This window comes from Poecilia formosa, unplaced genomic scaffold, assembly GCF_000485575.1.
Source record: "Poecilia formosa unplaced genomic scaffold, Poecilia_formosa-5.1.2 Scaffold33, whole genome shotgun sequence".
NCBI lineage: Eukaryota > Metazoa > Chordata > Actinopteri > Cyprinodontiformes > Poeciliidae > Poecilia > Poecilia formosa.
Window position 1 is genome coordinate 476,177 of NW_006799972.1, and position 14,447 is coordinate 490,623.

The following is a 14,447-nucleotide window of genomic DNA, read 5'->3' on the forward strand; positions in this document are numbered from 1 at the left end:
GAAATTAAGTTCCCTAAATCTCAATTTTATTGCTTTGCTTGCCACCATCTAAACTAATGCCAGTTTTAAAAAAAAGAATGTGAAAATATTTTTTGTTTTGCTTTGTGTTCCGAGTAAATTTTACTAAAACATTAATGATGCACGCTTTTTGTAAATATGTTTATGTCAGCAAATAAAATGTTACTTTTTTCCCATATTTATCCAGAAATGGAAAAGGCAAATTCCAGACCTTCCTAGTTTGTCTATTAAACCTCATCATACTTAAACAGTCAGATGTCTTTATTATTTAATATTTTGAGCGACATTACAATTAAAATTAATAACCATTTATTCCGTTTTAGCCAACTTGGTGTAATTTGTAGTTTCTGGCCTAAATGTAAAGGCAGATAACTGAGTATGAAGCTCAGTCTGTCCAAAGCTGAGATTATAAAGGAATAATATAAACAAAAGACAAAAACACACTTTAAAAAAAAAACAATCACTTTATGAGGTCAAAAAGAAACATCTTTCCTCAGGCAGTTAAAATATTCCTCGCCTGAACCGTTGGCATCAAACTGCGTTACCAACAGGTGGTAAAAATAAAGTTATAAACATTCCTTGTAAACCACAGAGCAGCACTGAACTTCAACAGCTGATCAAGTTAACAGGGATTGTTCAGACTTTAATGTGCATAATTTGCAAAAAAGAAAAGTACATTTAATAAACTACATGATTGGCAAACACCTGTGTGTCATTAGTGGTTCACAAACTGCTTGTTCCTCTGATCCGCTGCATTAGTGTGGATTTAATCTCTTTAATTAACTGGCTAGTGTTGCTACTTTGAGATATTTAAGAGCTTTTATTCCAGAAACGTCTTTGCAACAGATTGGAGTCGATATCAACATGAGGAACAGAGACGGTGGCGCTAACACTGGTTCAAATGGCACTATTAGAAAAGTGTTTCTGCCTCAACATGATCAGGTTTATCTTCTTAACATTAGCAAAATAAAATCCACATAAGTTGTTTTTACAGCACATATAATTATTGTAAAAATATCTACAGTCAATATTTCTCTGAATTTGGATCTATATTCAACCTGCAGTGTGTAACTTTTATAGAAATATTTTATTTACATATTTATTAAAACTGTCACCGTGTCTTGATAATCAGGTTTCTCCACCTCCTCTAAGTGCTACTATTATGGTGATGACAACCAATCAGAGCCAGGAGGCGTGTCTCGGCGCTGTCAATCAACCTCAAAAACCTGCTGCTAAAGGTGCTAATGTCAGAGGACCAACTTATCGTTCCAGGAAATCCGTTTATTCATTGGTAGCCGTGCTAACTAGCTTTAGCATCGGTAGCTGTGGTGAACCAGCTGTAGCTTAGCAAAGAGCAAGCAGGAGGGGGTGAGTACAAGAGTGATTGACAGCACTAAGACCCTCCTCCTGGCTCTGACTGGTGGTGTATTTCTGCTCTGGGAGAACTGGGAGCAGAGGAACTTTTCACAAATGTCTGTCTCGTACTTTCACGACTTAATGATAATTTTAACAAATATGCACTTTTTGAAATAAAAGCTACAGACTGAGGCTTGAGCAGTTTGTGTAAACATTTCTTTAAGAGCTTCTCCACAAACCAGAGTTTGTACTTAAACAACAAAAGGCACATGTCCGTCAAGCGCTGTGCTTTTTGCCTGATCTCATCAGTTTGGGTTTCAAGTTTGTCGCGTGCATCAGAACAGTGGAGTAGTGAGAAGAACTGGGTTTGGTTCAGAAACCCAGTTAGGCAGAACCAGTCAGTGCAGCATCACTTTCAGTTCTTCTTCAGGTCGTTTCTTCTTTCATATCCAGACTCTCTGGAACAGCTCGGCTGTTCAACTCTATATTAACTCTGCTTTAGTCTTCAAAATACAGTTTCTTTTGTAAAACTCTTCACAGCCTTGAAGTTGCATCTTCTTTGCTACAAGTCAAAGTTTTTAGGATGTATTAGTCAGAAATAGATCAGTCACAACTTCCTCGTTGTCCAGTTGTACTTTTGTTGAGGAATTGTAAAAAAAATAAAATAAAATAAAGTTGAAAGATTCATGCAGATGGTGCCAAACTTAACAGAAAATAAAAATACTGCACATGTGATGAGGATTTGTCGATGTGGTCCAGCGTTAGCAGCAACCTGGCCTGGCGAAGAGCTTTCCTGTCCTGGCAGTGGAGTCTGGCTTCATGTGGTAGTGGAGGAGCATCTCTGGAGGAGGAGAGCGTGGCAGGTGTCACACACTCTCACCGGCTTGGGAGACGCAGGCAGAGGAAGCTCGTTGTCGGAGCAGCTGTTGCAGAAAATCTCCCCGCAGTTCCTGCAGTGGTGCTGCAAGCAGACGATCAGCTTCAGCCTCAAAGCCCAGGGATTTAAACTAGAGGCTAAAGCTACGTTCACACTGCAGCCTGAAGTGACACAAATACAATGTTTTGTGAAATATTTTTCTTTTGATGTGGTTGCTCACACTTCCAGTTATATGCGATTTCCAGTGTGAACTGAAAGCTACGGCTGCACCGATTGCAGTTTTCTGGCCGATCGCCGATTACCGATCCTTTAAAAAACCTAACTTACCGATTCCAATTTTGGCCGATACCATTTTTTTGACTGAAATGTTGCTCAATATATCAACAAAGTTGCTGAATTGGCAACAACGGGGTGACTGTTGTTAACTGTAAATGTGCAGACAGGACCTGGTCGACTGGTTTGTCTGTCAAACTTCTCTAACGGGAGAAAAGAAGAGCACAGCAGTTGATTTTTAGACCGTTACCGAGGTTGATAACGTCGGTGGATAAGATCGGCTTCACATGTAAAAATCAGCCAATCAAAGATCTCCCAAAATGAAAAACAATCGGCACCGATAAATCAGTGCACCACACGCGCAGTAGAGGGCACAATAACGCCACACAGAGAGAGCGCCATAAAAGAGAATAAGAAGAAGTGTTCAGTGACTGCAGAAGTAAACATAGATGCTAACGGTTTAGCATATCCATCGATTCTGAAGTTGTTTTCTGACCGGAGCAGCACATTAACAACTTCAACCTCATTATATTCCACCATGGTTGTTGTTTTTCTTCCTGCTTGCGCGCATCAGGATGCAGAATAGTGACATCTGTCGAGTGTCTGAATCTGAAAGTCCAGGTTGTGTTCATCCAACCTGAACGTTCAGGTTGGATGAACACGACCTGGACTTTCAGATTCAAAAGTATCGGCTAGCCAAGTGGTCTGGTTCGCATTCGTCATGAAAAGATCATATACGGGTTGCAGTAAGGCACAAAAATTGTAATTGGCTGCAGGGTGAACGCAACCTCAAAGTAAAACGGCTGGAATGGATTTACTGACTTTTCGTCTCGAAATGGAAAACTCCTTCTCACACAGCTTGCAGTGAGTCGCGTCTTTATCCTTCAGCCACACCTGACCACCCTGAAAGCAAACACCAGTCTGATCACTTCACACGTTACAGAAACGCCAACATGTTAAAAATACATTGGAGAAATGACAAAATGTGGAAAAACCTCTAGATGTTCACATAACAAGTTTACAGTCATTTTCCCCTGAAGGGTTTTGATTACAGTATTTCACATGTTCCAGACCTGAAGAGTTAAAAGATTCATTTCACCGTTTTTATTCTTTAGGCTAAAAGAAATTAAAGTATAGTGAGTCAGAAGTTATTTCATTAAGAGTTTCCATCTGTATCAACTGAATTACCAGCAGTCTATTGAAAAGTCTTTATTTCTAGTAAGTTGTAAAAACACAAAATCTTATCAAGCATTTCTGGTCTGGTAGCTTAGCACACTTGAAATAAGAAAACTAACATCCAAGTAACTTTTCAGCAAGACATAGGAGTGTATTCGCAGTAAATATTCCTTAATATCAACTAAAAAGTCGTGCTAGTTCAACTGGGAGATTGTTTCACCTGTAACACATTTTTCACGTGTTATAAGTGTTTTCCAGCCGAGATAAAACCAGTTAGCCAAACTGCTGGAGTTCAGCCTGGGTTGCTAGGTAACGGACTGGGCTTAGTTTGGGTTGCTAGGTAACGGGGCTGGGCTGGTTTTCTGATAAACTGAATCCTTCATTTTCAGGAGCTGTAAGCTCAAATAAATCAAAACTAGAAATGTTCTCCATGTGTCATTCTAAAGAAAATGATTCTATACATTAAAAGTTGAATCTTTTGAACTGAATTACTGAAATAACTTTTTTTTTTTTTTACTTTAGCATTTTAAATTTAAAATGTCACTAAAGCTGGCTACAGAGGTTTGATTTCACCTGCAGGGCCTTGTTGGCTTCTTTGATGTCCTCAATCTTTAGTTTGGACCTGATGGACAAAAATAAATTAAGATCATTTAGTCAGGAAAAAATGTTGACGTAGCAGGAGGGTTATGTTGTCTTTGGATGACCTCATCAGGTTTAAGTCGTTTGTGAGCGTTTACGTACTCGCTAAGTTTGGAGCCCAGCTCCTCCAGAGCTTTCTCTTGGTCCTCACAGATGGTTTTCAGCTGAATGTTTTCTTCCTGGAGGCGGTGGAACTCCTGGAAAACACAATAAATGGAATGTAATAATCAACTAAAGTTACAAAGAAAATCACTAAAAATGTTCTTTGGCATTTAGCAGATAGAAATAATTTTGGTGACTCAGATTGACCAAAAACAGGAAAAGTTTAAACTGATTTAACGTCGAACAGCAAGAAAAAATTATATCTGCATCTTTTTATTATAGGTGTATGAAAATATTTGGTTTCAACTGTAAATAACATTTTACAAATTTAGGACTTTAATCAAATTAAAATTTATTACAAAACTGTGCAGCATTTTAACCCTTTCACAGCAGTGGACAGCTATCTAAAAGATATTTTCTTGTGTTTCTTGTGGATTTTTATGTTCTAAATGCATAGACACCACTAAGTGGTCACTCATGCATCATACAATACGCTGCCAACTACTGGCCATCCACTGCAAGTGCAAGAAAAGTTTTAGTTAAATCCAATATGGCCGAGATGAATAAGCAGCTCAGGAACATCCAGTCCCTCCTTCTACTGTTGCAGTAAAACAATATTATGACATCAACTAACCCCGAAAGACCAACATTACTGATGTATTTTCCAAACGTATTTGTATTTGGAGAAAATTACAACTGATCACCTAAAAGAAGAATCCTAGAAATTTCTAATATTTTTCCCCACTTTTTTTTATGCCTCAAGAAAATCAAAGTCACTTTGGAAAAAAAATATCCTGACATAAAAGATCATAATCCGTGCATGAAAGGGTTAAAAACCTCATGCAGAAATCAAGACTTTTCCAAACCTTGAAAACACCTGAAATTCAAGCATTTTCCAGCGCCTGCCTGCCTGAGCCTTGTGGTTACCATGACGACAGGTGAAAAGCCTCGTTTAGTTTGTCCTGACCTTCTTGAGGCCGTTGATCTGCAGGGCCTCAGTGCTGAGCTGGGACACCATGTCTCTCTCTCTGTTCAGGTCGTTCTGTAACGTCTGTCTCCACTCGCGCTCGATCTTCAGGTCCGTCTCCAGCTGCTGCCTGAACGCCCAAAACAATCAAACACACACAAAACAAACTCGACAATGACATTTTTAAACTCATTCACTGCTTACTGTAAAGATGGGGGAGCCAATCTGCTTGGTGGGAGTATTAACATAAACTAAAATAAGTGGACTATTAACTAAACTCCAGAGGTGAGTGATGAAGGTCTAACAATCTGAGTTTTGCTTACAGCTGCTTCTCTCTGAGCTCGATCTGCCGCTGCAGGCTGTCCGCCTTGTTGGCAAAGTCCAGCTTGAAGCGCCTGGATCCCTCCTCGGCGGAGCTGCGGTGCCTCTCCGCCTCCTGTAATCTGCACCATTATAACCAGGGGACAAACTCAGGACCGTGGAGAGAAAAATCTGGGAGGAGTGTTTGCACGGGGAGAAAATGAACCAAACGGGAAGGAAAAACGATGGACGGGAGGATGGGGTGAAGACGTGGCGCTTGTTTTGGTGTGAAAGATAAAGAGATGTGAAAGCTGCCAGAAAGTAAAATGGGGTGCTGCAAACTGCTGCAAAACAACGGGGGGAGAAATGAGTGAAAAAAAAAGAAAATAACTGGTACCCAAGTGCAGCTTCAGTGTGCAACAAATCCTGCATTTTAGACATGATGATCGGCCCACTCTTCCAAATCTACAGCTGACTGAATGTCATTTTATTAAAATCAAATGATAAGCTGCAGGCACTTCAGATTAAAAGCTGAATAAAAACTCCAGTCACACCCAGGACTTTCAAAACACTTTCATTTATTGATCACTGTGGTAAAAGACAACAGTTGTGAGCTTTAACTAACAGGACTGGGTCTTTATTTCTGTCTAAAAATGTAAAGTTTTATAAACATACAAGGTAGAATAGTCAGAAGGATTATTATTATTATTTTTTAATATACTGCGTGTCACAGAAGAAGTCAGTAAATATGCTGAAAACGAGAACAATGTTGATTTTTACAGCTCTGCCTCTACAGTTCACTGCAGACTGTCGTTATTCAGCGTTTCATAGTGGAACCCTGCAGTTTTTTTAACCAAACTTTGAACCTTAACTAACAGCTGAATTACCTCCGAGAGAGACGGTTACTACAGACAGTGAGGGCGGGGGCTGACTGCAGGCGCACGCGGGGTCGTCACAGCCACTGGGAAGCAGGTCAGGAGGTGGAACACATGCAGCACAAACTAGCAGCAGACCTGAAGCACACAGTCCTGTCTGATGCTGCATCTGCAAAGGTCCTTACTGGCTGACTCAGAAAATAAAATAATCAGGGCTGCAATGAGATCGATTTACACTATAACACCACAAAATCTTACCACTGTTGTCTAGTTTCTGGTCTAAATGTTTTAATACACTTGAAATAGCTTTTCAGCAAGACAATAGAGGCTTGGTTTTAGTAAATAATGCCTTAATATTGGTGAAACTACCAGCTCCATTGGTAGATAAATTAACTTACAACATGGGAATATATCTTGTTAAAAGTTAAATAATCTGCCAATGGAACAAGTAATTTTTATGAATTATTCACTTAAAACAAGTCTCAATTTCTTGCTAAAAAATTTATTGTAAGTTAGTACACTAGAAATAAGACAAAACTAAGATATTTGCACCACAAACTTACTAGACCAAAAATATTTGGTAAGACTTGTTTTCTTTTTTGTAAACCTGAACTTTGCTGCTAGAGGCTGAAGCTGAGGCTGCGTTCACACTGCAGCCCAAAGCGACCCAGTTCTGATTTATTTTGACGTAATGCGACCTGAATCTGATAGTTTCATGAAATATTAGGTCGGATTCTTTTGGAATGCGACCCAGGCCACTCGGGTTTCCGATACGTATCCGATTCAAAAGCGACCTGAACGTCACTGATACTCCACAAACGTCACTATTCTGCGTCCTGATACTCACAAGCGCGAAGATAAACAACAACCATGGCGGACGTTAATGAGGATTAAGTTGTTAATATGCTGCTCCGGTCGGTCAACAACTTCAAATGTGCAAGCTATGCTACACTGTTAGCCTCCTCCGCAAACACTGAGCGCTTCTTCTTCTTTATGGCGGTTGGTAAAACTGACGCTATTGCGCCCTCTACTGCGCATGCGGGACACTTTCAGGTCGTTTGCAGTTCACTGGAGATCACAAACAGGTCGCATTTATTTGGAAGTGTGAACGACGACGGCGCAATTGGGTCACTTCTGGCGCAAACATCTCAGCACAACCAACATAAAATAAAAAGTAAACACACCACTTCAACGTTTTTACATTTTGTCACTTCAGTTCGTTTTACTGGGGTTTTATGAAACATTTTAGTGAAGTGGAACTAAAAGAATTCATGTTTTTTTTTCTTCAAAAAAGTGAATACTTTGTAGAACCAATTTTTAATTGAATTGCAGCTGCAATACTTTTGAATATTTAATCCAATAAGATTCTCTGTACCTGATAAAAAATAAATAAAAAAAATAAGCAAGATGCTGCCACCACTGTCTCCACCATTAGGGTGATGTGTTTTCATTACAGTCTTTTGCATGTGGTCCAAAAAGCTCAATTTAAATCTCATTAAACCTATAAATGTATTTTTAAATAATAGATTGAACTGCGTTCTGTGATTTTTCAATACTTGTAGTTTTGTTTTATGAACCAACTTGGCTTTAAACTTCTCCACAACTTCCTGTCTGACCTAAGCAGCTGTTTGTTCACTAATCTTAACATTTTATCTATAACACACTTTACATGTAAATCTCAAAGTGATACAAAATGGAAGGAATTAACCAACATAAAAACAATAAAAAGTAATTTAAAATATAAGATCTTGTGAATCTTTTCAGTTCTTTGAAAGTCTGAAATTATAGAAGTTATTGCGATAAACAATAATATTGCTGTTTTGAGTCAATTCTCAACTAATATAATGATGATGGCATAAAAAAACAAAAAAAACGTCTCAAAGATCAGTAAATTTTAATTATTTGCTGTAACACAGACTGCTGTATGCTAGCATTTGAAACAACTTTTTGATGAATCTTGAACAATTTAAATTTAATTTGAGTTTTAATTTATCTTTGGAATCAATAAACTGATTGAATTTTAATTTAACACTGGAACCAAAAGACATTTTAAAGTTGCAAAATTAATAAACAGAAACACAAGAAAAACAAACCATGCAAATGGAAATCATCAAGCTAATTTAATTTAACGTTGATTTAAAGCTTAAACTGATTATGTGTCTTTTCAGTGTGATTGGATTAAATTCAGGAGTTTCAGAATAAAGTTGAATGAGTTAAATGCACGCCACACTTTTAAGATTTCCATTTGTAAAATAATAAAGTGAAGCCATTTCTCCATTTCTTATTTATACACGACTTTGTGTTGATCTGTCAGATAAAATCCCAACAAAATTTCTGATTGTTTTCCTCTTAATGTGATAAAACGTAAAAACCAGCAGACTCGCCCCGCAGTTTGAGTTCCTACTTAACATCGACGACAAAAGAGACCCAATGTTTACGCTTCAGAGCCAAACTTTCTCCCTGCATATAAGCTGATCACTGCGGTTGAGTAAGCTGCATGTGTGACTGAATATATAAGAGGTGTCTAGTTCATTTATCTAAGCAACAATTAAACCGTTCAAAAGCTGCACGAATTAAACATCTGATCATTTCTCTGACTGCGACATCATGAGGCCCGTCTGAAGCCGCGGCTCGGAACCAAACCAAACATGCAGTCGGGGTTTCACCCGATTCTGTGGCGCCTCTGTTGCCCCTAAAACCACTGAATTACTGTGAAAATTAAACAACAGGAATGTAGTTTGGAGTCCAGTGAGTGACTGGTGTCCTCAAAAGGAGATGTCTTTGACCAGCTTGTACTGGTGCTCTGTGTCTGTGCTGGCACACTTAACAAATGACATGGCAAGAGTTCTGGTCTGGCTGAGCAGATCTTTATCGCTGCACGAGGGGAGCAGGAACCAGGGAGGGGGAGCGACCAGACGAGGTTTCAGGGGAAGCAGGATGAATGAAACGGGGGAAATGGGATGAACAGAAAGGAGGGACGAGGGAGGAAAGAAAGGAAGAAAGGATGTCAGTACATCAGTGCTCTAAGGCGGCCCCGTCACACTGAACAGCTTCGACTTTTCAAGACAAGCACAGCAGGAAGTGTTAATGAAACACAGGTTACTAAAACTGATTTCAGGCTGCAAACATGTTGGTTTCACTGGAAATACTGGAGCGGCGGCTGATGGAGAAGAAGGGAAATGTGATGCAGAAAAACAGATGAACGAGACTACTTCCCACAAAGTCTGCTTAGAAAGAAAAGAGCTGGTGCACTTTACTGTCACGACAGATTCAAGGTTAAAATGAAAAACTAAAACGTAAAGTATCTCCCATATCAGCTGGGAGAGAGAGCAAAACATTAAAAATGATGAGCATTTCTGGTCCAGTTTCTATGCAAATATCTTAAACTTGAAATAAGACAAAACTATCTTTTTGGCAAAATGCAGGAGCTTCTTTTAAAATCAATAATTCCTTATTGATAAAAAGTATCAAAAGGGCAACAGATTTTCCTGAACAATAAATTATCCCAGTAATTATTGCGATAAATTATAATATTGTTTTGAACTCCTTTGCAATTGGAAAAAATAAGAGATCACTTAAAATGATCAGTTACTCTGATTTTATTCTTTGTAGGTAAATGTTTGAGTTAAATGAACTTTGTTCTTTTATTCTATGAACTATTGACAACACATCTCTGAAATTCAAGCAAAAATGTTGTACTTATTTGCAGAAATGGGAAATGGTCAAAATAACAGAAATATGCAGCGCTTTCAGACCTCAACTAATGCAAAGAAAACAAGTTTATATTCATCTACAGACAACAATACTAATGTTTTAACTTGGGTCAGAAATCAATATTTGGTGGAGAAACCAGGAGGTTTTCGATGTTGTTCAGTGCAGTGGCTCTTAGTTTCCCATCTCAAAGAGGAATAAACTTTAACTTTGTAAAAAAAAAGAAAAATAAATAAAACAAAAACAAAGATATTTGAAATATTCAAAATAAAACCAATCATAAACAATAAATAAAATGGAAATAAAGGCGACTCGTATCAGAAACTATAAATAAAATGGATCATGACATCTCTAAACAAAATTGCCCTTCAGAAAATATTAAGACAATGAAAACTTAAATAATCTGACGTGTAACGACGGCGTTTGACAAAATAAAATGTTTCACTTGTTTACTACGACTTTGTATTTTTATGATGTAAAGAACTTTGAATTTTTTTTTTTTTACAAAAATACAATTTTTATCAAAATATAAAATTTTATCAAAAACTGATAGAATTTTGATAAGATTTTTTAAATAAAGAAAATAATTGAAATACAATTTGATAAAAAAAAAAACAGAATGAAAATTATTGCGCTCACTTTAATTTATTATACAATTTATTACTTGGTTTCACTGTCAGATTGTCTCATTTATTTTTACTTCTTCATCAATATTAATGAGTCACTATTTCTTGCTAAAAAATGTTTAAGTTATTTTTGTCATATTTCAGCGTACTGGGATATTTCCACTAGAAACTGGACCAAACCAGATTCATTGTTTTTGCAGAGTGTGTCCGGCCTGCTGAACACTTAGAACCAATCACATCACAGATAAGATGGAGAATTAACCAATGAGGAGAGGAAGAGGGCGGGACGGACCAGTGGACTCTGAGACGCAGGACAAGGAGGGAATCGTGAATCATCAACAAACATGTCGAGAATGGAGGACTTCACCTGAGCATGCATGAAAATATCTGCAGTTTATCTGCTTATGGATGAGAAAAGGAGGACGGCAGGGCTTTAGTCATCAAATATTCATGTTTAATCACATCTAATGCCTGAAAATGAGCCTTTTATTTCCCACAAAATGCCACTTTTACATTTTATGTCTACCCCTGGATAAAAAAAGATTTATTTATTTTATAGATACTCTAATCAACATTTTAAAGAATAATATTTAAAAAACGTTACATTTAAAGAACAGATAGATTATTTACCAACATCGACCTTTAATGAATTAATTCAAAATATAGATGAGATTTATTCTGAATTTCACTGAGACCAATCCATTGTAATCTGATGAATATTAATTTATTTAAGGCTTTTTATACATGTTTGTCCACATATGAAGGGCGCTGAAACAATTTACTCAGAACAAAAGAAAGAAACACATTTTAATTTTGTAAATCTCGTATTTAGTGAGTCAAACGCCAAACTTTGAGGGCCGGCGTCAAAAAAACAACTTTTAGAGGTTTTTCAGCTTCAATAAAACTGAATCAAATTAGCAGGACTTCGAAGAACGTTGGGGATTCGATTAAGACATTTAACTAAGGCGAGTTAAACCAGGAACGCTTTTAAAGCCGCAGTACGCCGGAGAGAGAGAGAGGACCAAAGAAAGCATCAGAAAGTCTCACCTCTGCTCCAGCTGCTTCATGGTGGCGGTGATCTGATTCGTCTTCTCCTCCAGGCGACTGATCACGTCGTTCTTCTTCTTCATCTCCTCATCAGACGACTAAACGGGAGACAAAGAGCTGCTTTGACACACAGGATCAACTTCTTAAAGGGTGTGTGTGTGTGTGTGTGTGTGTCAGTCATTACCTGCATCTTCTGGTACATTTCCACATTGATGGCTTTCACCTCGTCCAGCTGATGCCTCAGTCCGATCAGTGTGTCCTGTTCATTTAAACACACATTTCCCATCTCCAATTACCAACATTCACAATAAGCAGAGGACCGAAAATTTACTTAAGAGTAGAACTACTTCAACATGTTTGTACTCAAGAGTACAAAAGTATCTGGTAAAAAGTACGCAAGTACTGAGTAACTGATCAAATTACCAATAATTTAATATTTAAAAATGACATCATCAGATGGACCAAAATATAAAGTTATGTGGAAATTTCTGTATTTTCAGGACAAAAATGACAATAATTCATATAAAAAACAAAAATAATAAAATCAGGTAAAATAAATGTTTCTAAATCAGTTTCTTTCAAAATAAAACTTTAACAGCTGTGTGTCTTTGGTCAATTTTTGGTCTAAACATGTTTGTTTTTCATTCAGTGTGTAGAAAATGCTGAAATTTACTCAGAGTAGCAAAAATACTCCTAAAAGTACATTTTTTCAAGAAAGTTAGTGAAGTGACTGTTGAGTAAATGTAAGTGGTTCCTATCCGACCTGTTTCTCATGAATGTCCTTCTCCAGGAGCTTCATGGCCAGCTCCATTTCCTGTTTCATGGACACCTGTGCGACCAGCTCGTTCTCCACATCCTGTGAGCACAAACAGGAAGAACATGCTGGGTCATCATCTCATGCATGCTTAACGAGTCCATTACGCGGCCTGGGTCGGACCTGTCTGAGCTGGCACTCCTCCTTCAGCTGCCTCCGGGCCTCGTTGTACATCTCATCCAGACCCTGACGGGACTGCTTGTAGGTGTCCCGCTCCACCGACGTGTCGCCCTGAGTCACCTGGACGAACAACGTCAGGATCCGGTTACACGGCTGGACAAAGGGGCTCAAAGTCCGATTTTAATCTTTTTTTTTCCTCAAAAGAAATTACAAAATGACTGGAAATGTTTGAAAATGTCTTTCCGACTCCTTCTTGTGATTTGGACGATGAGGTTTTAGAGTCAGGCTACGAGGATTTTTGTTTAACCCTTCTAGTCTGAACGTGTCGACGACAATCCATCCAAATGTGCAGAACCGTAAATCCTCCACACGTTGCGCTATCTGAAATATTCCAACGGTTTCTGAAAGGGGAGACGTTGCACTTTCCAGTCAATATCAGGTTATTACGGTAATTTCACCCCCACAGCAGCCGGGAGTGAAATTAATCTGAGGGGAATGCAAATATATTTAACCACAGGACATTTAAAGAACTGCACACAGTTAAAATTAACAAAAATATCCAGGTGGAGATTTGAAACTTAGGGCTCGAAGAATATAGGCATAATATTAGCAGAATAAAGACACCATTTTACTAAAAAAAGACAATTTAATAAGGAAAAAAAATAAAATAATAAAAAATAATAATAGAAAACTATTTAAGAGCTTTGGCGCTGGTTAACAGATTCATGTTGCTTATTCTTAATAGTTTAAAATAATTCCAAAGAAATAAGATCTGATCATTTCTAAGTAACGGATGGATGATCAATCAATCAATCAATCGATCAAATTTTATTTGTATAGCACATTTCAGCAGCAAGGCATTTCAAAGTGCTTTATGATATGGACTTTAAATTTAACAACAGTATTTTGTGGGACTTTCTGTATATTTTATTTTTAATAATGTAAAGGACTTTGAACTGCCTTGTTGCTAAATTTTATTTGTACAAATAAACCTGATAAGTTACTGCACTATAAAATAAAATGTGTAAAAAGTGAGACTAAAAACGATTTAAAAATTCCCCAAAATCAGCGAGAGCCCAACAATCATAAACACTGATAAGATAAAAACTGTTTTATATTTTATTTTCATGTAAAAATTAGATTTATATGTAGTGTTTCATCAGTAATGTGACCAGTTTTGATGAAAGCGACGAGTTTTTCATTTGGTTTCAGTTTAAGCTGTAATAACATTTCGTTTGGTTTCAGTTTAAGCTGTAATAACATTTTGTTTGGTTTCAGTTTAAGCTGTTTTATATTTTATTTTCATATAAAATATGAAAATAAAATATATTTTTTATATATATATTTTTTTGTATATATTTTTTATATACAGTTTAAGCTGTAAGTTATTACAGCTTAAACTGTAATAACTGAAATGTTATTACATTTCTGAAATGTTATTACAGTTTAAGCTGTAATAACATTTCGTTTGGTTTCAGTTTAAGCTGTAATAACATTTCATTTGGTTTCAGTTGAAGCTGTAATAACATTTCGTTTGGTTTCAGTT

The 14,447-nt window shown here is 37.3% G+C and overlaps 1 protein-coding gene across 1 annotated transcript in view; it reads right to left on the reverse strand.

The window, feature by feature from the left end:
• Positions 1 to 261: 261 nt before the first annotated feature.
• rufy2 (RUN and FYVE domain containing 2) overlaps positions 262 to 14,447 on the reverse strand; it is a 25,548-nt gene continuing 11,362 nt past the window's right edge. Inside the window, 10 exon segments of the mRNA XM_007549787.2 lie at positions 262 to 2,335; positions 3,347 to 3,427; positions 4,274 to 4,322; positions 4,442 to 4,536; positions 5,409 to 5,538; positions 5,732 to 5,851; positions 11,968 to 12,065; positions 12,152 to 12,226; positions 12,731 to 12,823; positions 12,905 to 13,097. Of these exon segments, the coding sequence (XP_007549849.1) occupies positions 2,192 to 2,335; positions 3,347 to 3,427; positions 4,274 to 4,322; positions 4,442 to 4,536; positions 5,409 to 5,538; positions 5,732 to 5,851; positions 11,968 to 12,065; positions 12,152 to 12,226; positions 12,731 to 12,823; positions 12,905 to 13,097 (1,078 nt within the window). The 3' untranslated portion in view covers positions 262 to 2,191.